The sequence below is a fragment of the Phasianus colchicus genome, chromosome 1, assembly GCF_987193195.1.
Source record: "Phasianus colchicus chromosome 1, bPhaCol1.hap1.1, whole genome shotgun sequence".
Classification (NCBI taxonomy): Eukaryota; Metazoa; Chordata; class Aves; order Galliformes; family Phasianidae; genus Phasianus; species Phasianus colchicus.
The window spans coordinates 48,239,106-48,266,887 of NC_143436.1; the positions used below are offsets into that span (position 1 = coordinate 48,239,106).

Here is a 27,782-nt window from a genome sequence, read left to right on the forward strand (position 1 = left end):
ACCATCCTCCCCATGTAGACACTGCAGAGTGATGGAGAGGTGCCATGGAGGAGGTGGAGCCTGTTACTTGCTATCATTCATGTAACAGCTGTAGCAGTAGGATTGTCTTGAAAATACACTTATGATTAACTTGGACCCAAGCTAAATTTACTAGGGTTTTTCTACATGGCTAGAAAATGCCAAATGAATATAACTTGAGGAACTATGGAGAGCCAGGTAGGTGGTGCAGCCCAGAAGCTGTTGCTGAATGTGCCACAGTGCCTAGCTCTGAATTCTGTGTTCCACAAGTCTTCTCTATAACAATCCTGGAATCAAGACAAGGGTTATTTTCAATAAAGGCACTTTTAATGTTGACATAGCATGAGCTTCCAATGAGCTAGAAAAATGCTTTTTTTTCCCCCTTCTAGGTAAAAATATCCCTTTAAAAGTTTAGCTTTAAGCACAATTATCAAAATTGTTAGAACGTTTCTCAAAATCTCAGAGCTTTGATGCACAGTACAGTTATAAATGCAGCTTGAACCAGATTAATGGTTCCCTGTTACCAAAGGAGAGGAAAACAACTTCTCACCACTGTGCAGGGAGTCCTGAGGCAATCCTCTAGCTCACTAACTCCACAGTGTTTCTATTGGCTACCAGTGTGGAAGCAGTGGATCAAATAAACTAACCCTTCACATTCACACACAGCCAACTTTGCTTTCTCTTCTGTACAGAGATTCGGTCAAATAATGTGACTAATAAAATGCAAAAACAGCTTGGTTAGTCTTCAGTATTTTCAGGGTCATTTTGCCTATTCAGTTAGCTTAGATATGCTCTAGTTTTGACAGGTGTAAGTTGCTTATGCACAACCTCGGAATGCACGGAGCTTCTTCTGAAGAAACTCTTATCTAACAAGAGAGCTAACAGTACTGTGCCATCATTTGTGTGAGATGAGTCACACATGTAATTCCCAACCCTTTGTCCTTCAGGTGATTTGCTAAACTGTGACGTGAATTGGTCATGATGGAAAACAGTTGTCACTTAGTTCTCAGTTGTTGCATATGGAACATCAAGTGATTTCGCAGCCTGGCTCAGCTGCACAGCTTTCACACTGGAACTGTCACGTTTGCTGAAAGTCTCATCAGAGAAAATTACCAGGGCAATTGAAGTTCTTACTTTCCTCAGATAGACTCTTTCCAAAACTGTAGTGAGAAACAGGGGATCTTGCTGGGATTGTTTCTGAATAAGTGCTTACAACTGGAGATATATTTTTCCTGTAAGTGTGAATTGCACCAAAGCACAAATTCAATCCCAAATATGACATCATTATATTGGTACATTTGGTGGAGACTAATAATTGCACATTGTGAAACATGCATGTGAGGAAAATTCCCATTTCCCAGAGCTGAAAATACTGTTTTCCACACTAATGCTAATGAAAAGATACAATATCAAGAAAATGCTTAAAACTAAGAATATATTTTAATATGATTTTAGAGGTATTTATATTATGAAAAATTAAAAGGAATTCACAATAGGAGGAACATTCGTGTTGAAGCCTTCCTCTAGAACCAACATTAACATATTTTTCAAGTCTTTCTCTTAATTTTTTCAGTTTTCAGAGTTGCAGAAAGAAGTTAGTTCTTACTCTATAAAAAGTTTTCAGGTTCTTCCCTCTGTTGTTTTTGTTCTCCTCTAGATCTGTGTGGTGATTGCTGCTGTTTTTGGCATTGTTATTTACCGTGTTGTGACTGTCAGCACTTTTGCTGCCTTCAAGTGGGCTTTAATCAGGAATAACTCTCAGGTTGCAACTACAGGGACTGCAGTGTGCATCAACTTTTGCATCATCATGTTACTGAATGTGGTGAGTAAAGCTAACGTATCCAAAGTGAGCCACCAGGCTGGTTGATATCTCAGTCTGAAGAGTACAGTCAAATACTTTCAAATCCTGACTTCAGTGGGAATGGAGGTTACACAGTGCATTGCTAAGCTGGGCTGACCTTTTTGTTGATGGATGTCATTCACCACTTATGTTAATACAAACATTATGTAAAACATAATTGATTATTCTAAAAAATATCTTAGGGACACTTGTCCATGCTCATATTTTATCATTTGCCCTCATTTTTTTTTAATGCTTGCAGATCTCAATCTCTTTAATTAATATTCTTATTTGTAATAACTATTTCAATGTTCCTTTTTATATACAGTAGCCAAGCTTATTTCTTATTTAAACTAGTTTCTGTCATTTCAGCTTCAGTTTTCATGCTAGTTTACTAGGGAGGATAGGCATGTACAGATAGAATGCCTATAAGTAGAAGGGCTGAAAACTACACAAGACTCAAGCAGACACAACTTGTTCCAAGAGTTTATGACCTTTGATAGGGTACAGCAGAGCTGTAGTATGGGTGCACTGGGATCTTGGTGCTGGCTGAGGTTGTCTTACTGTGGACACACGAAGCAGTTTGGAACTGGGCTTGGGACAGAGAAGAAAGTGATATTTCCAGGTGGCAACAGCCCCAGTAAGAGAATTTAGCATAGATTAAATGGGAGAAGACTTTCAGCATTCCATCAAGATGCAGATACTTCTGAATATTGCTGCAGTAGCAATGTGCCTTATATTAGTTGCTCTTAGCAAGAGATATATGGACTTTTCCTCTCAGGTTAAGTGTTCTTTGTAAGCTGCCATTATAAGAATACATTTTAAGGAAAAGAATCAGCCTACAAATCTGCAGGTCCCGGGGCAGGGCAGAATTCCTCTGTGCACTCAGTAGCATGACTTTTCTGACAAAAGCATGCTAGGCTTTGCTCCATAAAATAATACTGATTTTGTTGTGGACAATTTATAGGGGTATTATTTCAGGCCTGCACATTCCTGAGTACTGGCTTGGAAACTGTTTTCTTGCCTGTGCAATACCCAAGTAATTTCATCATCAAAAAATTAATTTTAACAACCCCTGTTTTATAAAGCAGGAGGTTTTGGGAAGCTTTGCTGCAGGACTTCACTTCTCCCTTGGTACTGGCAAGGGTGATTAGGACTATATTTTCCCAAGGGTGAGACAACAGGTTGAGAAAGAAGTGGTGGAAGCTGTTATTCTCTTTGAATTTGTACTGAGGATTCTCTTCTTCTATGCTATTTTTGATTTATTGTTTGTTGTCTGCAGCTTTTGGGGATTTTCTTTAATCTACCTAGAGCACACAATAAGCATAGAAGAAATAAAATGAAAACTGTATACCTCTGTGTCAGTACAACATCCATTTCTAAGCTCTCAATATCAGCCATTGTATATGCAGTGAAGCAGCAACAAAGCAATAATGCACAAACAAAATATTTGGTTCTCAAAGAGTTCTACAGCTTAGAGAAATTATTAAAATAATGGAAGATGTCTTGAAGGTGCCTTTTGAGAAACTTTGTTTTATTTCCGAAAGTAAATAAATAGAGCACTACAAAGATGCATTGCTTAAGCCTTATGCTCATTACCATGCAATAAGCACCGCAGCCTTAGAACTGGATATGGGCTCATGGAAAGAAAAGATCCCCAGAATATGAAATTGCATTAGCTGCATTAGTAAGAGGAATTATGAACATAAACCTTTCACTTCCCATGATGGATGAACGTAGTTTACTGAAGTGCAGCAGTAGGATTTCTTTGGGGAGGGGGGAAAGGGGAGAACCTCTTTTTTCATATCAGCAGTTGGGTAGTTGACTCATATACAAACTGTGACTCAAGAAAAGCAGTAGGAAAGAAAGCTAAGACAGAGTAATGAAACCAAAATGGACCAAGATCTATATAGCAGTAGGGAACTCACTGCCATAGAGCCTGGAAAACAGCCAGTGATTCTAATGCAACTTGACAACCTCTCTAAACATCAGGGGAAAGGTCTGGACCACGGGTAACTTCTAGGCTGGAAGCTGTGGGAGCCAGATAAATGCACTGATGTATCCATTGTGACAGAATGGTCTAACCTTCAAGTGTAATGGCTCCCAGTCAGCCATGCTGCCTGACCTGGGAACAATCACTGGATTTACCTAGGTTAATAAAAACTCTTAATTCCAATGATTCTGTCCATAAGAAAGATGAACAAACATAATCCTAAATGGTGCTCCGTGGGACTAGTAGTGATAAACTGCAGTAGTAGATTATCTGGTCCTGAAGTTGGTAATGGAATCCCTAACAATCTTACAGTTCCACGAGGAACAGTAACAGCACAGAATTTTGATATTCACATCTGCAGAGCAATGTACATTTATAAAACAGTGTAGTCCCTGCTGGGATCAGGATATAAACTACCCAGGCATTTAGCACTTCCACAGTTGCCCTTAGGAGATGATTTTAAACCCAGAAGAAACCTTCTTTCTTATTACTTGAATCAAAACTATTTACACCAAAGGTACTAAAAAGCAGTTCACAGCAAGAAGTGGTTGTTAGCGCGGATGAGATAATTCAGGATAACTTCAGGTCTTAAGCAGTCTGATCTGTAAATTGTACATAACTCAATTTAAGTAACATTTTACAAGGATAACTGCAAATGTAATGAAATATTGCTTATACATACTCTAGGAATAAGTACTTGAGCCTGAAGTATGAGGATTTTGGTATCGTTGTAGGCATCAGTGAGAGTTAAGGACATTTAACATGTTGCAGGAGGGCCCTATCCTCATTTAAAGCAAATTGAACTGATTGTATTAATTTACACCGATACTAATGGTGGTAATGTATTTTATGGGTTCAAAAAATCTTTGCAAATATCAACTGTGGAAACCCTCCAATTTAGTTTTTGTAAGCTTTATTAAATTAGCAGTCTCACAGAGAGCTGGAGACCCTGCTACCTGCTAACATCAGTAAGTGCCACTTAGGATTTAGAACAGCATCACTGAGATCAGCCAAGAAATGCCTCTGACTAGATATTAGGAAGAAGATCCTTAATGTGAGGGTGGTGAGACACTGGAACAGGTTGTCCAGAGAGGTTGTGGATGCTCCCACCCTGGAAGCATTCAAGGCCAGCTGGATGGAGCTTTTAGCAACTTGGTCTATTGGGGAGTGTCCCTGCCTATAGCATGGGGGTTGGAACTAGATGATCTTAAAGGTCCCTTCCAAACCAAACCTTCTATGAGGACTACTAATGACTTTCTCTGAAGAACCCTCTCTCCCCAGTAACGTTCATTCATCTCAGCACCAAAGAAACACATAAATAATAAAAAATATCCCAGAAAATGAAAGCGGGGTGTTTTTATTTGTGTGATAAATGTTCCACAAATAACTAAAACAAAAACACTATTGCTCTGCTTTGTGGTTTTGAAATAATTGTTAGACTCTTTTTCACTGTGTATGTAAAATAGGAACACTGACAGCACTTTTTCTGTATGTATTGTAGATGAAAAGAGCTGAATATAAGCTTGCAATTATTACTTTTTCTTGACTGATTATATAATTATGGTATTATCGTTTTATAGTTTTATTACAGTCATTATCAGAATGTGATACAGGAATCAATCTGAATGTCAGATCTAACAGGTACAAGCAATTACCTACAAAACAGTACTATATTTTTGAGCTGGCCACATGTTTAAGAGACTGTTTTTTCTCTGTTTCAGCTGTATGAAAAGGTTGCTCTTTTCCTGACAAATTTAGGTAAGTGATGTTAAATACAAAATTGAATGATATTGTGCTGATTTTTTTGTCCGCATGCTGTGACAGCACTCCAACTGTCTATATGGGAACTCTTGATTAATTTTAGATCTATTAGGAATTAATTATTTTTTAAAGTTTATAATAAAGAAGTATTATAAACTAAGCTGTAGTGCAATTGAATTAGCAACAGTGAGAATCACTCACCTGCAGTCCTTAGTTCCTGTTCCAGCCCCTTACCTTGTAAAAAGTTGAAGTATTACCACAAGGACGAAAGTGTAACTGAAGTTTTCAGAGACTGAGCACTCAAAACTTTTACAAGAATCGCTTTTGGAAGTCACAGTTGTTGCTTGAAAATAAGTTGCTTAATGGCTCTCAGACACATCCCTTCAGGAGGGGCAGTAACTCAGAGGGAAAAGAACTAGATGTCTCATCAACTTTTACCAACACTGGAACTCTAGTGGTGTTCTAAGTTTAACTAACTTTTCAGATCAGCCTTAAAGACACTAGAGTAAGGACAATGTGTTTCTTTGGTTTCACAGTCTGCATATACTAGGGTAGCAATGGACTGTCACTGAGTCTTTGAAGATCCTGATCGCTCTGGAAGATAGCAGTTGTTAGTGGCAGTTGACAATGGCTCCTTGGGTCAAGAAATCTGAAATGGAGTGATTGACTCATTAAATCAACCAATAATTGCATCTGTATGAGAAGTTTTTTGGCATTATTTTGAATTTGGGGATTATCTGTGTACATTGATGATGTTCAGGAGGACAGATTTCCACAGATTTCCTCAGAGGAAACAGTTGATTTTAGCTAGTGTTGAGGCTTTTTAACACCTAGACAGTCATCTATGATATGTTCAAAATGTGTCTAAGGTAGAATTTTATTCTGTTGTTTCTTATTTTTATGTCTTGAATTCAAAATATTGCTGCCATCCTCTTTCCGTGGAAAAGGCCTGTAACCTACTAGTTACAGTTGAGAAAAATGACTTTCAAGTATGTAATTTGCATGGGCTATTTCCTTTTATTCCCTGTGATATCCTGTGGACAGTAAGATATAATGTAGAGAGCTTGAAGCTTAATTACTTTCTGCCAGATTATCATGGAGGCAGGTCTGCTTCTTGTAGCCTCTGCAGACTGCACTTATGTGAGGACTCAGTGGGTCACACTGTTCTGACAGCCTCTATTGTGTTATTTACTCTGGTGGCATAAATTTCATTTGAATGATCTTTATCAGTGTAATAAGCTCAGAGTGGAATTGGAAGGACAGTCAGGATGTTCTTCTTCAGCCATTACATCACCTTTTCTGACCTCAAATCCATGTTGCTCCAGAGTTTTGCCATTCTCTTTGAAAGTCATATGAGCAAAGCTTCAGCTGCAGCAGCCCTGTTAAAGTCAACACATGCTGGCATCAAAAATCTCTGATGTTTCATTTCCTTCTGCTTAGCTGCATATGTATGTAGTAGCATGCACAGACTTGGTGTTCTTGACAGGCATTTCCAAATCACTAGAGCAGTTGTTGATATATAGTCTATTCCACAGTTTTGTTCAGGTGTCTGAAATTTCCTCATGGGTAGAATGTCTCCAACTGAACAGAATCTAGTTTATCTTTTTTGTGCTTGTAATTTAATAGAGACTCCTTTGGAAGTACACATGCAGGTATTACCATTATGATACACGTTACAACCATTACTACCTCTGCTTTTCCTCTGATTACTCCTGTTCAGAGCAACAGATTAATAAACAAGCTCATGCCAACTGGAAAGCAGTTGCAGGCCATGGTACTAGTGTATTGGCAGAGTAGTTGTTTGGTTAACTCATGTCTTGATTACTCTTTAGATGGAGATTAAGGGCCAAGCTGAAGAGAAGACATGTGGTCTACCTCTTTCCTGTTTGTCTCACCCATCCATTGTGAAGTCTTTTTTTCTCATTGTTCTGTGAGGAGCACCCTGGGACAAGGAAGGTGGCTTTGCTGATGCCTGTACAGAGCCCTTAGGTGCCCACAGCATGATGACCACAACCCTGAAACAGAACCACAAGGAAGATTTACTTATTTACTTCATTTCAGTGTGACGTCTCTAGGAAGAAGGCACTTCCACAGCTTGTAGCTGTGTCTTTATGGTAGACTGCAGAGCAGGAAATGAGAGAACAGGATGAGCCTGTAAGAATACACACATTATCTTGCAGTTTCCTGGGAATATACATATCCAGATATCAGAAAAGATTTCAGAGTCGTTACAAGCTAGCTTGCTGTGCACTTCTTTTGGATACAATTTCTACTGTCAGTTTGTACAAGAAAATCAGCAGGCTAATTTTCAAATACATTGCCAGCTCAGATAGATTTCTACATCCTTTGTGCCAAGCAGAATTGTTAATCTGATTAAACCTCTCAAACTCTGTCTCTTTCTTCACAGAGCAGCCTCGTACAGAATCTGAGTGGGAGAACAGCTTCACATTGAAAATGTTTCTTTTTCAGTTTGTCAACCTGAACAGCTCTACCTTTTATATAGCATTCTTCCTTGGAAGGTAGGATTGATATCTGCATCTTCATAGTCACAAAATGAAGTGGAGAGGAGTAATAAAATTGTCTTGAAACAAAATGGTACTGTATTGTCACACATCTTAAAATGCAAATTTCATAATAGCAAGGTAGGAAACATTACAGTTTTATTTTCCTTTCCAAAGCCCTGAAACAGATGTGGTTTTAATTTCCTAGCATCATATTACCTTAACACTAACTCCTAATAATTTCACTACTGGAAACTGATGCCATCCCCAGTAATATGTGCCCAAGCCACTTTGCTCTGTCTTCATGTGGGTAATTTGTACAGTTAAGTAAATAATTTAACACTGAGCTTTTTTCTTTCTGAGTACTGAATACTTTGCTGCTTTGTTTTCATGAGATTTGTACCATTACTGGAGAATCAGATCTTTTTTCTGCATAAAATGTAAAATATATGTATATATTTGTATGCCTCTTCCTGCAAGCCCCCTTTAAGCAAAAGAAAAGCCTTTTGGTAGGGACTGATAAACTATCAGTGTGGACTATTTGCATGTGGGTTGTTGGGAATGATTCTGGGCAACGCATCATGAGAGAACTGTAAGAAAATAAGATTTTCCAAGTGAAAACTAATATTTTCACTGGTTTCACAGAAAGGCAAATACCACAATTTGGGTAAGAAAATGAGCTGGCATTTGAAAGCCATTTTCCAAATAGACATAAACTGTTTTACTCAGATTTTCTCTTTGTTTTGTATATGCTAAGCATCAAACAGCACAATACTTCATGTTCACATAAAACTGGAAGTAAAAATATTTTTAGCCCTTCATGTAAATTATTCCAGGAATGTCCAGATTTTTTTTCATGCAAAGTCCTTTGTAGTCAATCATGCTAAAGTGACATTAGATTAAAACAACAGTATAAGCTTTCTTCCACTGCTGTAAATAGACTGCTCATGCAACATTCTAATGTATATTCATGTGTTAAAGATTTACAGGACACCCTGGAGCCTACCTAAGGCTGATAAACCGGTGGAGACTGGAAGAGGTGGGTGCTTGCTAATTCTCGTGCTCCCGAAACAAGATACACACAGCTTTATCTGCTGCCCACAGTTGCAGTGAATGCAAGCAGAGGCAGATGTAAAACTCTATGCAGGTATCTTTGAGTGTGGTGTTGGATTTTCTGTTGTTCTCGAACTCCGCAATACCAACATTCCACCACCTGCTACAAAAACATCTATATATCAACACTCATACTGTTTACAATGCTAGTAGTTTCAGTCTGAGCACATTTGGAGGTCTGTATCAAACAGTTTCTACTTTATTTGTATTTTCGTGTTGGAAATGTTTCATCCTTAAAATGGGTCAGTTTGATATGAATCTTACAACCTTTTATTCTGAAATTTTTCTTACTTTACAGATGAGTGATGGAAAACCATTTTGCAAATGCATGAAAATTGGCAAGCAAAAAATGCAAGTCTTTTCACTGCCAACATGAATTTACAAATACTTCCAGATATCTGAGTATTTTGGTTAATGTATATCATCCAAACAGTAGCAAAAAATGAATAATTAGCCATCGTAATTTTGAAGCAGTGAATTCTGTACATTAAAAGTGGTAAATGGACAGACAGACTGAACATCCCTTCAAAGTCTGAGAGAGACCAAGCTGACCTAACAGCTTGCTGCTGCAAAAAGAGGTCAGTTCTGCACTTGCTTTGAGCCTTCCCCAGAAGCTTGCTCCTTCCTCTTCTGCACTGACTCTGGTGTTTTTCCAACCCTATGTCAGTTCCCTATATCAGCAAGAACCTCTTTCTTTTTCCGGGTGAAATCTTTTTTTTTCTGTTAAGTTACTGGGCTGAATCAGCTCACAGGATAATCAGAACATGGGGGACACCTGCAGAAGCAGAAAGGGAAGGAAGGAAGAATCAAGTTTGGGGGTGAGGTGCAGCAGTGACATGTTATGGGTTGGGTCAGTTGCTGGTGGAATCTACTATTACCTTATTATTTTGCTTGTCTCAGAGTAAAAAAAAAAAAAAAAAAAAAAAGTTTATTAAGAATTGTTTAATAAAGAAATCTTAACTATATCAACCATATCCGTACAAGGTCATATTAGGAAAAGGCTTTAGAATATAATGCCGAGATATCCCTCCAATTGCCCTCTCTTCACCTATTGGATGAAGACAAGTACATGACATTGGATAGCATGATATACCCTGGTCAGATCTTCCTATGTACATCCAAATCACAGCATACATAGTATTTTGGTGGTGTTATGGATGTAACATCACTGCTACTTCACTTTCCTTTCTTAGGCTGTATTTTCTTGTGTCACTTATTCCTAAAAATAGAAGGATGATAATTTAATAATGATGCTAGTGAAGTTAATTAATAAAAAAAAAAAAAAAAATTGATCTGCTACCCTGTTAATCTAAAGAGAAGTTGAATGAGGTCAACAGAAACCTCAGAAGGAGCCCTGGCTCTGAGGACTATAATGCAGAGTATGTGTAAGAAATTCATACCACATTTTGTTAGATGTCATAACCAATGCCATTTTTTTCTCTTTAAAACCTAAAGAGAAATAGTTCCAGTCCTGTGGCAGCAATCTGCTTCACTTATCCATAATACCCAGGACTTACTACAGCTTACACTCCACTGTTTGGATCTGCAAAGTTTTTGGCACTTTTCTATTTCTTCCAATACTAAAACTAAAAATAGTGGCATCACCTAAATTGTTACTAGCTGAGCGTCTCTCCTCAGAGCTACAGCACTTCTTCCTCAAGGCCTGGAGCCACAACTAAAGCAAGTAAGCACTCCACAAAAGATGTTGAGAACTGCTAGTTGGTTTGTAGATCTTCAAAAAGAGAATAGCTTTGAGGAGTTCACTCACTTATACATTAAGTACTTAATAAACAGTATTAGGACTATCCTCTAGGCATAAAGTCTTTGCATGTACAGCCAGGAGGAATTTTCTCTTCATTTTTTGACTTGAGCATAGTCAGTCCCCCTAAAAACTACTGTAATCAGTGGAGAAATTTGTTAGCTTTTGTCTCTATCTTACCCACTGCTGTACAACTTACTAGCAGTACTAGTGTGAAAACGATATTTGTTTCAGCTGATTCTGACTCCTGTAGAAAATTAGATGACAGACTTAAAGGGCTCATGGTACGATATAGTTTCATATGCTCCCATGAGTCTATATTTTAAAAATAATCATAAAGAAAACAGCACTTCATTTCCCTTAAGTAAATTATTAAATATTAGTTTATGCTCTTTAAGAAATAATTTAAACTGAGCATTACTTCTATTTAACCTTATGTTTCTTTTTTTTCTGTAGTGCCACCCTAGTGGATGCCTTATTGATCTCTGTATGCAAATGGGTATCATAATGGTGCTAAAGCAGACTTGGAATAATTTCATGGAACTGGGCTACCCGTAAGTAAACTTAGTGCTTATGTTTTTGTAGATCACAGAAGAATACCAACTTTACTGTTTCCTTATGAACTGTTACATAAAAGCAAGGTAGATTTGCCATATGAATAAGAAAATATCCCTTCGGGTAGGGAGCTCTTAAGTTAGATTTCCAGACAGCTGGTGCTCTGGGTTTTTGATATTGAACATAGTTTGCTAAATTGATAGTGCAGTATCGATACTAACAAACAAATATGTGGGAAGTACTACATTATATTGTATTCCATTTTTTAAAACTCTGTAAAAACAACTGTATGCCTTGCATAGGTAATATTATATGTACCATTTTTTATCTGTGTCAGGAAGTTCTAAATTGGATTTCTACTTGCTGAGTGATAAAAGGTGTCTGAAAGGGTGGGTCTGAGCTGGAAAAAAAATGCACTGTGGGCATATTCACTTCAGAGCCAGAAAAATGTACTGACTGGTATATAGATATGTCTCCTGGTGATCTGGGCACTGTGGAACTGTGCCCTAGCTAAAAAGGCTAATGATTATTCATTTCCTATCGGTTAGTTTCTCATTGATTAGTATTTAATTAGTATGATTAATAGAGACTTGAGTTGATGCTAGAGACAGTGTGGCAGGTCATCAAGGGAAATTAGCAAGTGTGAAAACATAAGAGAGGGCTGACATTGTCAGAAAGTTTGCCCTTGTCAAGTTCTGCAGCTTGGAGGGATTTGCTTCACCGCAGGATCCACAGAAGAGCTAACGCAGAGGTTGGTCCCTGAGCTGCAGAATGTGTTGCAGCAGCGATTTCAGGCAGCCTCAGAGCTGATCACATCCAGCCGTAATGAGAATGGGGTGAATGATTTAAATGCATAGTGTAATGGGCAATCAAGGTACTCAACATTCACTATTCATCCATCTTCGCCAGTCGGCGCCTAGCGCTGCTGGTCAGGATTTTGTAGCTGAGGTCGGAAGGGGGGAGCAGCAGCAGTAGCAGCATTGATCCTTTTTTCTACTCCCTTCCTCTTTTGTCAGTTTTCATTAGATCTTCCTCCTACTTATTAATAGGGATACTGAAACCTAATAATGAGCATTGAAGAGGATTACAGAAGTTGACAGAAGTAAATAGGAGGAGATTGTTTAAGAACAAGTGCTATAATAGGAATAAACTGCTGTAAGTCAGCCCCTTCTCTTTAGAGTCACAGCGCAGATCACTGTTGCAGTAATGTTGAGAAGCTTAAACTTATTCTGGTGGGAGAAATAGGTGTTTACAGCTTTCATATCTCCTCTCTAGCCTTAAAATGCTGCAGCCAAGCATATTTTGTTTCCATTTTGTTTCCATTTTGTATGAAAGAATGCAATCATTTCTGCAAAGAACATGATTTGGAGGCAACTCTGTAGTGCAGAACTTCCCTACCCCCTCCTTTACATACAGGAAGAGATCAAGCAGCATTAGAAGCTGTTTAACAGTTTCTTGTTCAGAGCTTAACTATCTCCATGCAACGCTGCATTTTGCCTTATAAAAAGGCTTGAAGTGATTTTATGTCGACAAAAAGAGGTAATAAAAAGATGTCAAAATCTCCTTTTCATTTTAATAACATGTAGACCTGAATAACAGCCCATCAATCCTTATCTGTTTTTGTACCTATTCCACTATCATCAGCCACATATATTACCAATGCTATCTTTTCCCACGCATTGGAAAATATTTTCAAGGTATGTTGTGCACATTTAGCCTCTTCCAGTTTAGTTATGAATAGCCAACAACAGTCTTTACTTTGTTTCTTTCATTTATTTGAAAATGTAGGCTAATTCAAAATTGGTGGACCAGAAGAAAACTACGGCAAGAGTATGGCACACAGAGAAAAACAAGCTTCCCACAGTGGGAAAAGGACTACAATCTGCAGCCTATGAATGCTTATGGACTGTTTGATGAATACCTAGAAATGAGTATGGCACTGAAATTATTTCTCTCTCTTCAGTAGATGTTAATGTAGTTGCTTTTTTTTGTTGATGTGAGTTGGCGTGCTCTTTTAGCAATTGCTGTATGAACCTAAAGAGGCTACAAAATGCTTCTCATTCTCACAAGTCAGGTGAGGCATGGGAGTGAATTTCTGAGAGCAAAACCAAGTCAATGTAGCTAACTACAGTGCTTTTGGTTTGATAACCCCATGTTTATGAAACACTTCTGATTCTGGCTTTGTATGGGGAAGGTTGCTTTCTACATTGCAACCCTTCACCTGTTTATGTTTCTGAAATTCTTTGCTGATTTGTGCTCAAGGAAGTTCCCTTGAGTTTTTATTTAAAACTATGTGGAACAGCTTGTTTGTCTAAAATTACCTTCATTTACTGCCTGTCAGTGGCATTGCAGAGGAGGATAACTGTTGTAACAAATGTCAATGAACAAAAACTTGTGCCCTGTGTGACTGAACTGTGTACATCTTGAATGTTTGGGGTTTTTTTGTTTGTTTGTTTTTTCTCTTTTCTCTCTCACACTTCTTTTCAAAGTAATGCAAAATTTAGGAATCTGAAGACTTAGCTCTAGAAACTTACATAAAGTCTCAGACAGCAGCCCACCAATACATTATGCTGTAATCTTTGCAAGTATTCAGATGTCCTAATTGATGCTGCAGTAAAAATGTCAATTTCTTAAAAAAAAAAAAAAAAAAAAAAAAAGGCTTGTCTATCTTCAAATTTCTTTTGCCAGCTAAAAATTCTAGATGTTGCACTTCATCTCAGGGATGAATGCATGCATTTCTTCTGATCATTCTCACCCTGAACTTTCGGCAAGGAAGTTTTGTACAAAAGTCACTAGACTATTGTATGGTACAGCATAGTAAGAGATGTTTATATGTGAGATACTTCACCCTCTTAGCCTTTAGAATTAGAGCTCAAAAGATACACTGTGACCTTTCGCTTTCTTTCCTAGTTCTTCAGTTTGGATTCACAACCATTTTTGTGGCAGCTTTTCCATTGGCACCACTTCTGGCCTTACTTAACAATATTATTGAAATTAGGCTTGATGCATACAAATTTGTCACCCAATGGAGAAGACCTTTAGCGTCAAGAGCCAAAGATATAGGTGAGTGCTTTGTTACGTGTGTGTGTTATTTTTAGGACAAAATATTGACCACCTCAAGTAAGAGTGGGTGAAGGAATTTTCAGTCATCCTCTGCATTAGCAACACACAATCTGACAATGCACAAAAAGCCTCAAACATCTGATGCCAGTCTGTTTATGTAATTAAAAGTCTATACTGGGGAAAAAAAAATGTTTTAAGGATTTTCTGAGTGACTTAACAGCCAAGGTGTCCAGATGTCCTGAAGTTGGACTCCGTGATGCTTGTGGGTCCTTCCAGCTCAGGATATTCTATGATTCTATGTTTTAATGATTCTATGTTTTAATGAAGTGGCCAGTGTCCTCTATGGGTTTTTCTTGCAGCATACACACTGTGAACACTGCTGCTCAGTTTGAATATAATAACCAGAGAGAGCTGCAGAAACATCAAAATGAAATTAAAGCAGCCACCATTCATTAAGAGTCCTCCGTGTTTTCTATCTGCTTGGCCAAAAACAACATCCCCTATGACTCAGTGGCTATGTCCCTGGTGCATGAGATAGGATGGGTCTAGGTTCCAAGAAACAATTTACTGTTAATGAGGAAAGACTGCATTGCTAAACATAGGGTTCACATAACTTTGAGGTTACTTGGCCACACACTGCTGCAAGAGTTTTCTGAACTGATTATAAAACACCTCCATCCTTGTACTATGCCAAAGCAAAACACCTTTAAGGAGGATGCTACAAAACAAACTTATTTGTCCAGTGCTGAATTCCTGGTGCCTTGGAAAGGTAAACAGGACACCTTGCTGCCTGTCTGCACTGCAAAAAAGCATAGGCCTCAACATGAAATAGCAGAATCCCAGACTTTCTGCCCTTAGAATGCTCTCCATGTACCTGAGTAAAGCCTTGTGTGTGAACAGTGTGAACCTGTGAGGAGACAGTTATATAATTTCAGTAATAAAAGAATTGGAAAACAGTGTTGTTTTTTTTTTTTTTGTATTCAGGCAGATTCAGGTATGATTTCTCAAAATGAATTGCAGTTGGTCTCTATTCAGTGAAGTTTTTAGGGATAGTGTGATATCTCATTAAAATCAACAATTATGTCTAACCTGCCTTATATGTATTTCTCAGTGATGATCCTCATCATCAGAATTGCTGTGTGTCTGTACCACAGGATCTTTCAGGCAGTTAAAACTGGGCCCAGAAGTCCAGGTGATGTGTAGGGGCCATGTGCCATTGTATAGCATTAGCATGGCAGGAAGATTTTGATGTAGAGAGATACATACTGACCAGCCATACACAAGGCTCATACCAGACCTCTGTGGCATGCAGATCATGGATTAAATATACCCATAGCTGCCCTGGCTGGCTCTCCTCAAAGAGCCACAATAGGCAAGGAGGCTCACCACATTTCTTAAAACTGACATGACCGTGGTATTTGATGGAGCCAAAGTTTCATGAGCATTTCTGCTGGCTTCACTAAGATGAAGCCATCCACTGGGAACATAAAGCCACCCAGTGAGAACATAAATCTGGTCTACTGAGGTCTTGCTGCTCAATAAGAAAATGATTTTTAGTCAGTGTCTCTGATAGAAACTATATAATTTTTGAGTGGTGGGACAATTGCTTCAAAGTATGCAGTATTTGAAATCTTTTGGTCCTTGATTTTTTCTGGAGATAACGCATTTTCCTTATCATACAGGAATATGGTATGGGATTCTGGAAGGCATTGGAATTCTTTCTGTTATCACAAATGCATTTGTTATTGCCGTGACATCAGATTTCATCCCTCGACTTGTTTATGCTTACAAATATGGACCTTGTGCAGGACAAGGAGAAGCTGGGCAAAAGTAAGCTTTTCTTTAGGAGGAAAGTTGTGCATGAAAATCATATTGCTTGAATAGACAGCAGTTCTGTCTGCATATGTACCAATTCCACTAACCCAAATTTATCGCTTGTGCTTAGGCAACAGACTTCAGCCACAGATAGAGCAGGTTGCTGACTGACTGTAATCTATGAGGCTAACTCAAGAAAAACGTGGCAGAAATTTGGCTTGTGTAACAGTATGCTTCACAAACCGCATTTCCTGGTGTACATGGGTATAGACCTCTTTTTATTCTGAAGCTATGCACATATTTATCAGTTAAAGATTTAATCAGAATTTTATATTTATTCATTAAGCTGCATTTCCTGTATTCAGCATGCATTGTTCCAAAAAGCAGCGTCTCACAGGAGGAAGCAATTCCCAACTGATAAATCAAGGCATCCTTACAGAGCAAAGTAATTTGTTTTTCATCTAAAACTAGAATCCTTTGGTTACATCTTTCGGGAGACATTTGTGAACTGAAACCCCGCTTCCTAAGTGGATTTTCTTGCAGTGTTGGTAAACACTGAGATTACATTAAGTATGAGTCTAGCTGCTACACCAAACTTGTAAAATCTCGGCTGTTGGACTGGGGGAAGGTCGCTGAATCCAGCTGAACACAAATGGACACAGTCTGCAAATGATCTCCTGGCAGCTCCATTAGTAAGAGCCTGCAGTTCAGAGAAACATAAGCTTAACCGGAGAGAGAATTACAAGGCTTATGTTCTGCTGTCGGACATATGGCAGATTGATTTTTCTTCCTTGCTATAGCAAGTGGATTCTTCTGTTGGTGCTTTTTTTGCTATCTTGTGTTTGCCAATACTGTCTAATCCTACTGATGGAAGAAGGGCAGCTGATGGGGGCAGTTCCTGATTAGCAATGCTGCTAACTTGCTGTTCTACTACTAGATTGGCATTTTAACAGGTGCCTGCAGGACTGTTCCATTTATTTTCATGAGGAGTTAAAATCTTTTTGCTGGTAAGGTGTTTGGTCTGCTGCCAGTGTTTGCTGAGCCTACGCCTCTGCTTGTGCTGTGATGAAGATCCATAGGACACTGAGGCACTGTCAGCAGTTTTCCTTGCGACTGATTTTCTTAGAGCCAATATGCATGGGAAAAAAAATGCTCTTAGAAATTTGATTTCTGTAATCAAATATGACTCACTGGTTTTAAAACTAGTTCCGAACAGGGGAAGTACCTTGGCTCACTGAAGATGCACTTCTTACAAACCTCTTGTACAGCATTTTCATAACTTTGCTGCTTTTCTGGATGAATTTCTCAGATGAAATCATTCGATATTAATCCTGTGGAGCAGCCAAATTGGATAAAAACTATATATGTCATAATTCTGGATACTGCTATTCGTAACTGCTGTTAGAAAAGATGGAAGCTATTAAAAATCCACAGGAATATTTAATTTTCTCAAATTAAATTAAGGCGTGAAGAATACCTGCTACTGACTACCTTACATGAGAGAGATTCTCTTTTTCTTTCCCAAAACATCTGTAGGTATTAAATCCATATAACACACCAGCAATACTAGAAAAATATTGAGATTGCGTTAAGTTCCAAATCTAATCAACATGAAGATCTTGAATCAAAACATGGTTCTTAAATGTAATTTCTCAAATATTTTAAAATCCTTAGTTAAAAAATAATCAGCTCTTACTGTGAAGAAAACCATATAATGCTTTCTGAACCTCTGGCAAAACAACTTGAAATAATTACAGATTTAAGCTTTCTGGTTTGGTAATGCTGAAATTTAATTATAATAGTCCAACAGATTAAGCCAAAGAGGGTTTTTAAAGATGTAAGTATATCACAAAGACTGTTGGCTTCCTGCAGCAGTTCTTGGCAGGACAAAATTGATTTTCAAATATTCTTTTAAAAGCAATTTTCACACCTCAGTTGTCTGACCTCGAGTTCCTCATTTCAGATTCTTGTCTAAATAACAGTAGAATTGTTCTTGAAATCAGAGCAGTATTATAACAGATTTAGTTCAGTGAAGGTGAGAGTTGCTTTCCCTTGTCGCCTCAGACATCCCTGTGGGTCAGAACTGCCTGGCAAAACCGTACCAGTCAGGGCATTTAGAAGCTATCCTTATGGTAGCTAAATTTGTTCATCGATAACAGCTTTTTGAAAGAATTAACTATGCAAAAATTATACTCATCTTTTAGGTCCTTATTCTTAAAGACAGTACACGGTATACCATGCAGAACAGTTTTGTGGGTGGCTAAATTTATACTTGACCTCTTGATGCACTACAAAATATGTTTAAATATCTTTCTCTTAAGCTCAGTTCAGCATTATGTTAGGAGAATGAAGATAGGTTGGTTCAGTCCTTCCTTCTTCCTGACTGAAAATCTGGCAGCCTCATGTAATTCTGTCAATGGTCTCTTGGTTTTAGCTTTGAAACACTGAAAACAGATGGCCCTGATGGTGATGTGGTTGGTTACTGCAGGTTTTGCTAGCTGAAGTCTTTTCTTCTCAGTTAGTTAGAGAATGAATGCTTTCTTGGTGTGCCAATACCTACCCATGTTTGAGTGAAAAGCACAATGCATGTTCCCTATCCTCAACATGATTAATACCAAATTTGAGCTTTCTTGTGACTCCCACAGCCCTTTACTGTGCAATGTACATTCTGTTCCTCAGTGTTCTCCAAACTCTGCCTAACCCTCCCAACACTCAACCAATCTGCGAACTTCTAATACCAAATTTATCCAATTAACTGAACATTTTGTAAAAAAAAAAAAAAAAAAAGTCTTATTGCCCATAGCTGTTTTAGGTGTATTGCCTTTCCATTTTAATTTAATGTTCCTTTGTGTTTGTAACATGACAGTGACAGTGGGAGTATTCTAATTATCTCCCTGGTGCCACTCACTATTTTCCCTACCTATCTACTTTTCAGAGGTAACTAGTCCCAGTCCTCACCATTTCTTCTCCCATAAAAATCTACCATTATTCACTGATCTATGTCAGTACTTCTTTTATATTGCCTCTGTATCCCTTCAAAACGTTACTAAGCATCGCAGTTAAACTGCAAATTTCATGAAACCCAGAGAACTTCCTTCTGGGTAGAGCAGTTAATAGAAGAATCTAGCTGTGTCCTGACTAAAGGAATTTTTCCCCTCTAGGTGTATGGTTGGCTATGTTAATGCCAGTTTATCAGTATTTCTGGTGTCGGACTTTGAAAACCGTTCAGAGCCTACATCAAATGGAAGTGAATTCTCTGGTTCACCATTGAAATATTGCAGGTAAGTATCTGATCAAAACACTTCTTTGCTTTAAAGCACTTCAAGGGAGAAACATCCTGGAAAATTTGGGGTTGGAACTAGTTTTCAAAACTTGAAAAACATTAATGGAAAAAAAAAAGGTGCTACTTGAGAACACACTTGTGGTAGTTCTTGGTTGTTATCTGCATGATTGCTTCCTTAGATACAAGAGAAGCTGGCAGGTGCTCCAACTACAGAATTTGTATGGTGTTATGGCTTGAATCACATGCAGTCATCGTGGAGGAATATGGTATCAAAGGGTCAATGATGAGTGACTGATTATGTCATTGAGATGAAATCTTAATCAGATTTTCTCATCACCCTTACACACGGAAGTCAGTTTAGGTGTGCATAGAAGTGACCGCATTCAGTTATTTCACAAGTCTGTCTGACATAAACAGAGCCTGTCCTCAGCTACCTTTATGAAACTAACAGCTGAATAGTTAACATGTTTATGTCATTGCTTGCAGGTGTAACTATTAGTAATCATCATATGCTTCTGCTTTGAATCAGAATAAAATGAGCAGTTAATCATCTTTGTATCTTTGTCATTAGCCAGCAGATTGGGAATAGCAGTCTGACACTAGGCTTGATGAGAGACTTGCAAGTGATTAATTGTAATGATACAGAGAATCAAAATCTTAAATAGAGTGCCAGGGAAGAACATCAAATGACACATACTGTTGCCATTTGTCTGTGGCAATACTAGTTTACCAGCATGAGTCCTGGTGGCTATAGATACAGGTACCCCAGTATTTTTCACTGTAGAAAAATATAATTTAATGTCATTAGTCTTTCAAGAAAAAAGATATTCTGGAATATAGCAAAAGTCACCGATACCTTGTGATATTGTGGCATTTTTATTAGCAATAACCAGTTCTGGTATAGCATTGTAAGTTGATTACTGTTTTTATTTACATAACTGATATTGAAGTCATGTTCTCTGTTGAAACTTATTTTACAGAAAAAGCATCCCAATGTTGACTCCATAGATAAAGTTTTCTGGAGAGCAGAGCTGCTTTTATAATACTTCATTCCATGTAGTTTGCCATGGTACCTTTTAATAATGTTTATGGATTCTGACCAGTTTCTTCCCCCCCTTTAATTCCTTTCTTCCATAGAATCATGTATAATGTTGCTGCTACTTAAAGCTGGTGGTAGAAACCCCATCAATAAATGCATTGAGTTGTCACCTCAATATTCCACTCCATTCTATTAAAATTGGTGCCATAAATCTCTAGAAGTTAAATCTCTTCTTGGAGGTACACTGAACTATTATGTATATTTACCCTTGAAAGAAAGTGAGCCTCTTACTTTCTTTGGCTGAGTTTATCAGCTACATAACACATCAGGATCCTGCTAAAACATCCGTCACTTTAATTGCAGCGTAAACCACCTATTGATAGTGAGGTAAGGAAATACTGCATCCTGCTGTAGTGTAGGCACTTTTCCAAGAAGGCAGTGTGTCTGAACAAAAGCCAGTGGCCATACTCAGTTAACTTCTGCTCATCTAGAACGTAGACGAGGGTTGTCAGGCTGACAAAACTGGAGATATTTATGATTTTAAAACAAGTTGTGGTAGAGAAGAAGGCACCCCTCCAGTAGCATCCTACCCCACTCTGCATTCTGAGAAGGTGCCTACAGGGCACCTAAAGAAGCCACAAGTGCTAGTGCTGAGCACCTGACATGCTCTGTATTTGCAGAAAACGCATTGATCGAGAGCAGATGGGTTTGGGTTTTGTCTTCCTCATGGGCAGAAGAGTAGGAGCTTACTAACTGCAGTATTCCACTTGTCTTTCAGGTACAGGGACTACCGAGACCCTCCTCACTCCCCAGTGCCCTATGGCTACACGCTGCAGTTCTGGCATGTCCTAGCAGCACGGCTGGCTTTCATTATTGTATTTGAGGTCAGTGACCATTCCAGTGGAAAAGTCTATATAGCAAAAACACCAAAACAAAACCAATTTCCTCTTGAAGCTTATTCATTGAGCTGTTCCATGATGCCAGCTGACAAGCTTTTCGTGTTAGTTTCTGCTATTTGTATTGTGCTTTATATTCTCCCATTTCCTGAATGGTAACAGGTATTTATATTTTAACAAACAGGAGTTTGTTACTGCAATTTAAAAGCTGTAACAGTGACAGGAAAAGAGGGGAAAGAAATGCTGTTTTTACTTACTTTCTAAGTTTTGATATTAGCACTCTGTTTAGGCTGAAAGCTGTATGCAAACTAGTTAGTGAGTAAGGGGAGAGGGAACATGATTAGAAAGGATGAAATCTGAACAACTGAAAAATGGAGATAGCTTAAGTTGCACATTATTTACACATTTTGCTTTTTTTTCTCTATTTTAAATACCATTCATCTCCATTAGCATCACAAAGCTGGTGATGCTAAAAGAGGCTCAGTGTCTTTGGCAAAGTTCATAATATTAGTGCTTACTGTCAGTATCTCAGAAATCTTTAAAACAAACCAGAGAAAACTCAGCTTCATCTGACTGCTATTCTTATGCTGATTTTGAAAAACAGAGAGAAGAGGGTAGACAAGTAAGCTGTGATGCAGCTCATAAGGTCTGAATTTCATTAAGCCAGAAACCAGGTGTTCAGCATCTCTACAGCATGAGCAGTTCCAATGCCTTTTACACTGAGAAGAAGCTAAACAGGGAATAAACAATAAAAATGACCACTCTTTCCTCAGTCCACTTCTCTGAAATCATAGCAACAGGGCCTCCAGATACGGAAGCTGTAATCACCACAAATTATTGGCATACTGTTCAGGAGCACAAACTACATTTCTGACTCATGTTACTCTGGAAATTCATTCTGTATTGAGCTCTCAAAGCACCTCTTTACATCACTGAACATTCAAGCTTTCGAGTTAGAAGAAAAGTGAAGGGGAAACATTGTCTAGATTATTTCTTGCCTAGGGCTGTCTTGTCAGCAGAAGTTCAAGTTCTGCAGAGAATTCCGCAATTGTAGTTTTCAGCCCTTCCCAGATGAAGGGCAATATGGCATCACAGGCTGACATCTCTTCTTGCCTCATACTACTCTAACTAATGGAAGTTCAGTCTGGCTCCTCCGTGATTTCTGCCACATTCAGGAAAACATCAGGGGAAAGAAAGATCTGATAGCAACATAGTGGGCTTCATAGAATCATAGAATCATAGAATCACTCAGGTTGGAAAAGACTTAAAGATCATCAAGTCCAACCATGACCTAACCATACTACCCTAACTCTAATCACCCTCCACTAAATCATGTCCCTGAGCACCACATCCAAACGGTTTTTAAACACATCCAGGGATGGTGACTCAACCACTTCCCTGGGGAGCCTATTCCAGTGCTTAACAACCCTTTATGTAAAGAAGTATTTCCTGATATCCAACCTAAACCTTCCCTGGCGCAACTTGAAGCCACTTCCCCTCGTCCTGTCACCTGTCACCAGTGAGAAGAGACCAACCCCACTCTTGCTGTAAGCACCTTTCAGGTATTGGAAGAGAGCAATAAGGTCTCCCCTCAGCCTCCTTTTCCCCAGACTGAACATCCCCAGTTCCTTCTCCCTCCTCATTAGGGCATATTCTCCAAGCCCTTCACAAGCCTTGTTGCCCTTCTTTGGACCTGCTCCAGCACCTTAATGTCCTTTCTGTACTGAGGTGCCCAAAAAGTACTTGAGGGGAGGCCTCACCGGTGCATCTTGTCTTTGCTCCCTGAGCTTTCAGTGCTGAAAGCCAGGGAATCCCTCTCCAAAAATGAACTACAAGAACAGCTCTGGCAGGTCAGCCTAAGGAGGTTTAATACCAAAGAGAGCCTGACTTTTAGACACTGGACACTTGGTATATATGTCTTTGGAGATCTTCAAAAAGCCACATGGACATGGTCCTGGGCATCCTGCTCTGGGTGTTTCTACATGAGCCAGAGGGTGGGACCAAACAGACCCAGAAGTCTCTTCCTGCCTCAGCTGTTATGTGTAAAGGCAGCATGGAATAAGGACAAAAGTAACTACAGTGAAACTTATAAGTCTTGCAGAAGTCTCAGTGCCCAGCTAAATACACAGTCTGTTGTGGAACAGCTTTTCAGATCTGGCTGATGCTTTCATAAGAGAACTGACTTTGCTTTGCCCCAACCAAAGCTATAAGTTGGCTCACCAGTGCCTCTCTCAGCAAAGACCAGTCTGTTTATTTGCACTGCAAAATGCTTCCTTAATTATCTAAATGAAATTATAAAAGTAACTTCAGCAGAAACTATACCTGTTTTTCACTACGGAAAATACTACCAGATATATTATTGTTGCCAGAGCAGTTACAGTAAAAGGTCTCTCTAGGAGATTCAAGGCAGTTTTTTTCACAAATCAAGTAACCTTCCACCTCAGCTCAGACACCCTTTTGGCAATGAGGAAGTGGATGCAGTGATGTTTGGCTATGTTGGCCAAACAAAACAAAAGTACTTCCTATCAGTGTAAAAGAAAGTATTTGTCTGGGTTAAACTGAGAGTTCAGTGGCAGTGCTGTGTGCAAAAGCTGAAGAAGCTTTTTAGTTTTTCGTTGTTGTTTCTTTCTTTCTTTTTTTTTTTTTTTTTTTTTTTTTTTTTAGATTAGGCAGACACACAGTAATTATGGTTATTGCGGGTTGTTTTTCTATTTTCTCATAAGGGAAGAATACATGGGAAAATGTTATATATTTTTCAGTGGGTTTAAAAGGAAAGATTCTGATTGGAGAAGTACCTTTACTTTAGAATTGGAGAAGTAACTTTACTTTAGAATCTGTGTTTTTGCTGAGATGAGGGATTTTTATTTCTGAGGATCTCCTCTCAGGTGTAGTGTATAAATCTCCTTGCACCATCTTCAGTCAAATGAAAGAAGACAATTGAGCAGTCCTCCCCCATCACAGTCAGCTTTGCTGGGGCTTGTCTAAAACATAAATGACGAAGGAGCACCTTATGCTTAGTAAATGACAAGATGGTGTTGGATTAAAAATGCAGATTAGAAAAAAAAATGTTTTGTTTTGCATAGGTGAGTTAGTTTCCAATACTGATGCAAGAAATTTCCAGCGACAGGAAAATATGATACTACTTGATCTTCCTCCTATGGAGCAATCCACTATTAACAGTCCCTGCCCAGACAACCCTACTGCAAAGCATGACCTCAGGGGTTTGAACACACAGGTCATACAACACTCCCAAGGCTTTGTTTGGACCCAGCTACTCTTGACCTTTGCTGAAATCCACAGTCCACTGCCCTTTAGTTTTTTGTTGGGGAAATCTTCACAATTTGGTTTCTTCAGATTTAGTAATACTTTAGTAATTTAGTAATAATTCAGTTCTAACGCAGCATCTTTAGAAGGAAAGGGATTTCAGAAGGTATGGAAATAACTTATTTTCTTCCAGTTGTTTTCATTCTTCAACCATTTCTTCTTTTTGCAGCACCTTGTCTTTTGCATAAAGCACCTGATTTCCTACTTAATCCCAGATCTTCCAAAGGATCTGAGAGATCGAATGAGGAGAGAAAAATACCTGATTCAGGAAATGATGTATGAAGCGGAATTAGAACGTCTGCAGAAAGAAAGGAAGGAAAGAAAGAAGAATGGAAAATCTTATCACAATGAATGGCCATGATGGGGTGAGGAAGAAACTGCTTAAAAGAAGATAGGAATTCTTTTTATTAAAAAAAAAAAAAATCCTGGTTTTCTGCAGTAGAGAGCACAGTGAAAGAGGAACAGTCAGTGTTGTGTGCACTCAGCACATGTGTACCCATATTTAAAATGGTGAATGCTGTGCTAAGTCTTTTCAAATTTGGGGTCTTACAAGGCTTAGTCTTCTCCAGAGCTAATTTTGGCATGAGCAGCACAGACCAATGCGTAAGTCTCCACACTATTTCCAGGCATGGCTTAAATTCAAGGCCGTGAACTTCAGAGCAGCTATATATCTTACAGTGCTTTACAGAACCTAGTGATCTCATGGCTCCTCATCATGGCTGAGCAGCTACTTCATAACCAGTGACTGCTCATTAGCAACATGACAGTACATGTCCACATGTATAGTCAGCACATGCAGAACGTGCGTGGCAACGATGCCCTCTCCCATGGTGGGATAAGTGGTGGAAGTTAGCATCTACCATGAGTTAAGTTAACATATGGGGATTGCTTCCATAACTTGAACAATACCTTAGTATCTGTGAGGAGATTTTTGAACATGAGTCCAATCAAATGCTTTAACAGTGCTGAAAATTTACACATGCAGAAGTTTTGGCGGATAGGCAAGAACCTAAATGTGCCCAGAGGTGTCTTAACTGTAGGGTCATTAATTTGGACACATTATTGTGAAAGATTAGTAACATTTTAAAGATCTGAACAGTGCCTTTTCAGCTATGGGTCTGTCTGGTCTCTGAAGTAAACAAATCAAGCTAGGACACCTCATCCAAAATTGCTTGTATGCTTGTATTGCAAGGCCACATCAAGGCCTCATCAAGAATGAGAATATATGATATACATAACAGAAGACTGTCTGTGTCTTAAGTAAATCAACAATAACAAAGCAAAAACAAACAAACAAACAATGGATGAACAAATTCAACAGAGCAAGAGAACACGATCATCCATAATCTCTGATCTTATAACTTCTCTTTTATTCCTTCTGTTGTCTGCACTGGGAGAAAACAACTAGGCTGTAGTATGAAATAGCTTGAAATCCTTTGTGCACAGCAGTTCTACATAGGCTGTAGAATTAGATTTGGCCAAAATGGACCACTGACTATATCCTTTTGCAAATTGCTTAGCATTAAGAAATTAGAAAGTTTGCAGGTCATTAGTCCAGAATAGTAGAGTTGTAACTCTGATGACTGCAGAATTACTGGACAGAGCAACATGAATCAAAATGCTGAGCGTTGTGAAAGCTCCACTGCCTCTTGCCTCAAAGTGATAATACTGCAATTCTTGCAGAACGTGCAGTAGCATAATCAACCACAACATGAAGAAGGAAGTTCAAAAGCTCAGACTTTAAGTAGACTGCAAGGAACCAGATGTCTTGGTAAAGATACAGCTACATGCAAAATACTGAAGCTCATCAATTCACTTAGCACTTTTCCAAGTATCTGTAGCTTCAAAAACAGCATGCTTTTCTCAGAGCTATTAATGAATAATGACCTTGTTAGTTTAAAGGCATTTGACAGTGAGGAAAATTCAGCACACTGTTTCTACAAGTTCTTCTAGAAACCATTCAATAGAAGCAGTATTGGACAAATCACACAGTGCAAGATCCTTTGTATGGATTCCTCCAACTCCAGTAAACATCAGGACTACCTTTACCAAGACCACATATTGCCAAATTAGATCTGTTAACTTTGTTCCGCTGCAAGGTAGAACTGTGCTATTTCTATGAGGAGGAAAGTTTTGATAAAAAGCAGTATGGTTTGGTGGAAGAAAATGTTTGCATCCTGATCTTGGTAGCCACTGCCAGCCTACATTTTGCTTCCTTTCTTTAAGGAATTCCTCTAGTACTAATCCATCTTCCTGCACAGAGAGGATAAATGGCTTCCACTATCAGGTGCTCGTGACCCAAGCCTGGAGTTCCTATGAGGCAATAGGAGTTTCAGGATGAATCTGTTCTCTATTGACTTGCTTCCAAAAGGAATGAGGAACACAACTAATGGTTCTGGGATGTATTCCTGCCTAATAAGCAAGTGAACTTGTTTGTTCATCTTTGCTTCATCTCGCAGCTGCTGTGGACACAGCCTATGTGGGCAGTGAAGAAATGGGAATGTTCTGTCTCAGTAAATAGGAGGAGATAGGCAACAACGTCATTCATTCTTTTGTACACACATGTCAAATGGGCTAGTATTTACCATTCACCACTTATGGGTCTGTATTACACTTGCAATCTGGATACTCTCAGGCAGGATCACTGTGGAAAATAACACTCAGACCAAATTCACATGAGCAACTGGATTAGGCTGCATGCCCTCTGTTTTACATCTCTAACAAAAACTCACAAATGGCTAGTTTAGAAATTGTTTGCTAGGTAGTAAAATAAGTTGTGAGTCATACGTAATATCAGTCTCACCCATATGAGTTGTGAATCT

At 38.6% G+C, this 27,782-nt stretch overlaps 1 protein-coding gene across 5 annotated transcripts in view; it reads left to right on the plus strand.

Moving 5' to 3' along the window:
• ANO4 (anoctamin 4) overlaps positions 1-27,782 on the plus strand; it is a 172,170-nt gene that overhangs the window by 143,346 nt on the left and 1,042 nt on the right. For all 5 annotated transcript variants that reach the window (XM_031600390.2, XM_090140352.1, XM_090140342.1 and 2 more), the window contains exons 17-27: positions 1,676-1,840; positions 5,573-5,609; positions 8,020-8,131; positions 9,095-9,152; positions 11,442-11,539; positions 13,329-13,471; positions 14,451-14,603; positions 16,286-16,433; positions 19,580-19,699; positions 21,519-21,624; positions 25,130-25,325. In XM_031600390.2, coding sequence (XP_031456250.1) covers positions 1,676-1,840; positions 5,573-5,609; positions 8,020-8,131; positions 9,095-9,152; positions 11,442-11,539; positions 13,329-13,471; positions 14,451-14,603; positions 16,286-16,433; positions 19,580-19,699; positions 21,519-21,624; positions 25,130-25,321 — 1,332 coding nt within the window. In that variant the 3' untranslated portion in view covers positions 25,322-25,325. The remainder of the gene's footprint in view (positions 1-1,675; positions 1,841-5,572; positions 5,610-8,019; positions 8,132-9,094; positions 9,153-11,441; positions 11,540-13,328; positions 13,472-14,450; positions 14,604-16,285; positions 16,434-19,579; positions 19,700-21,518; positions 21,625-25,129; positions 25,326-27,782) is intronic.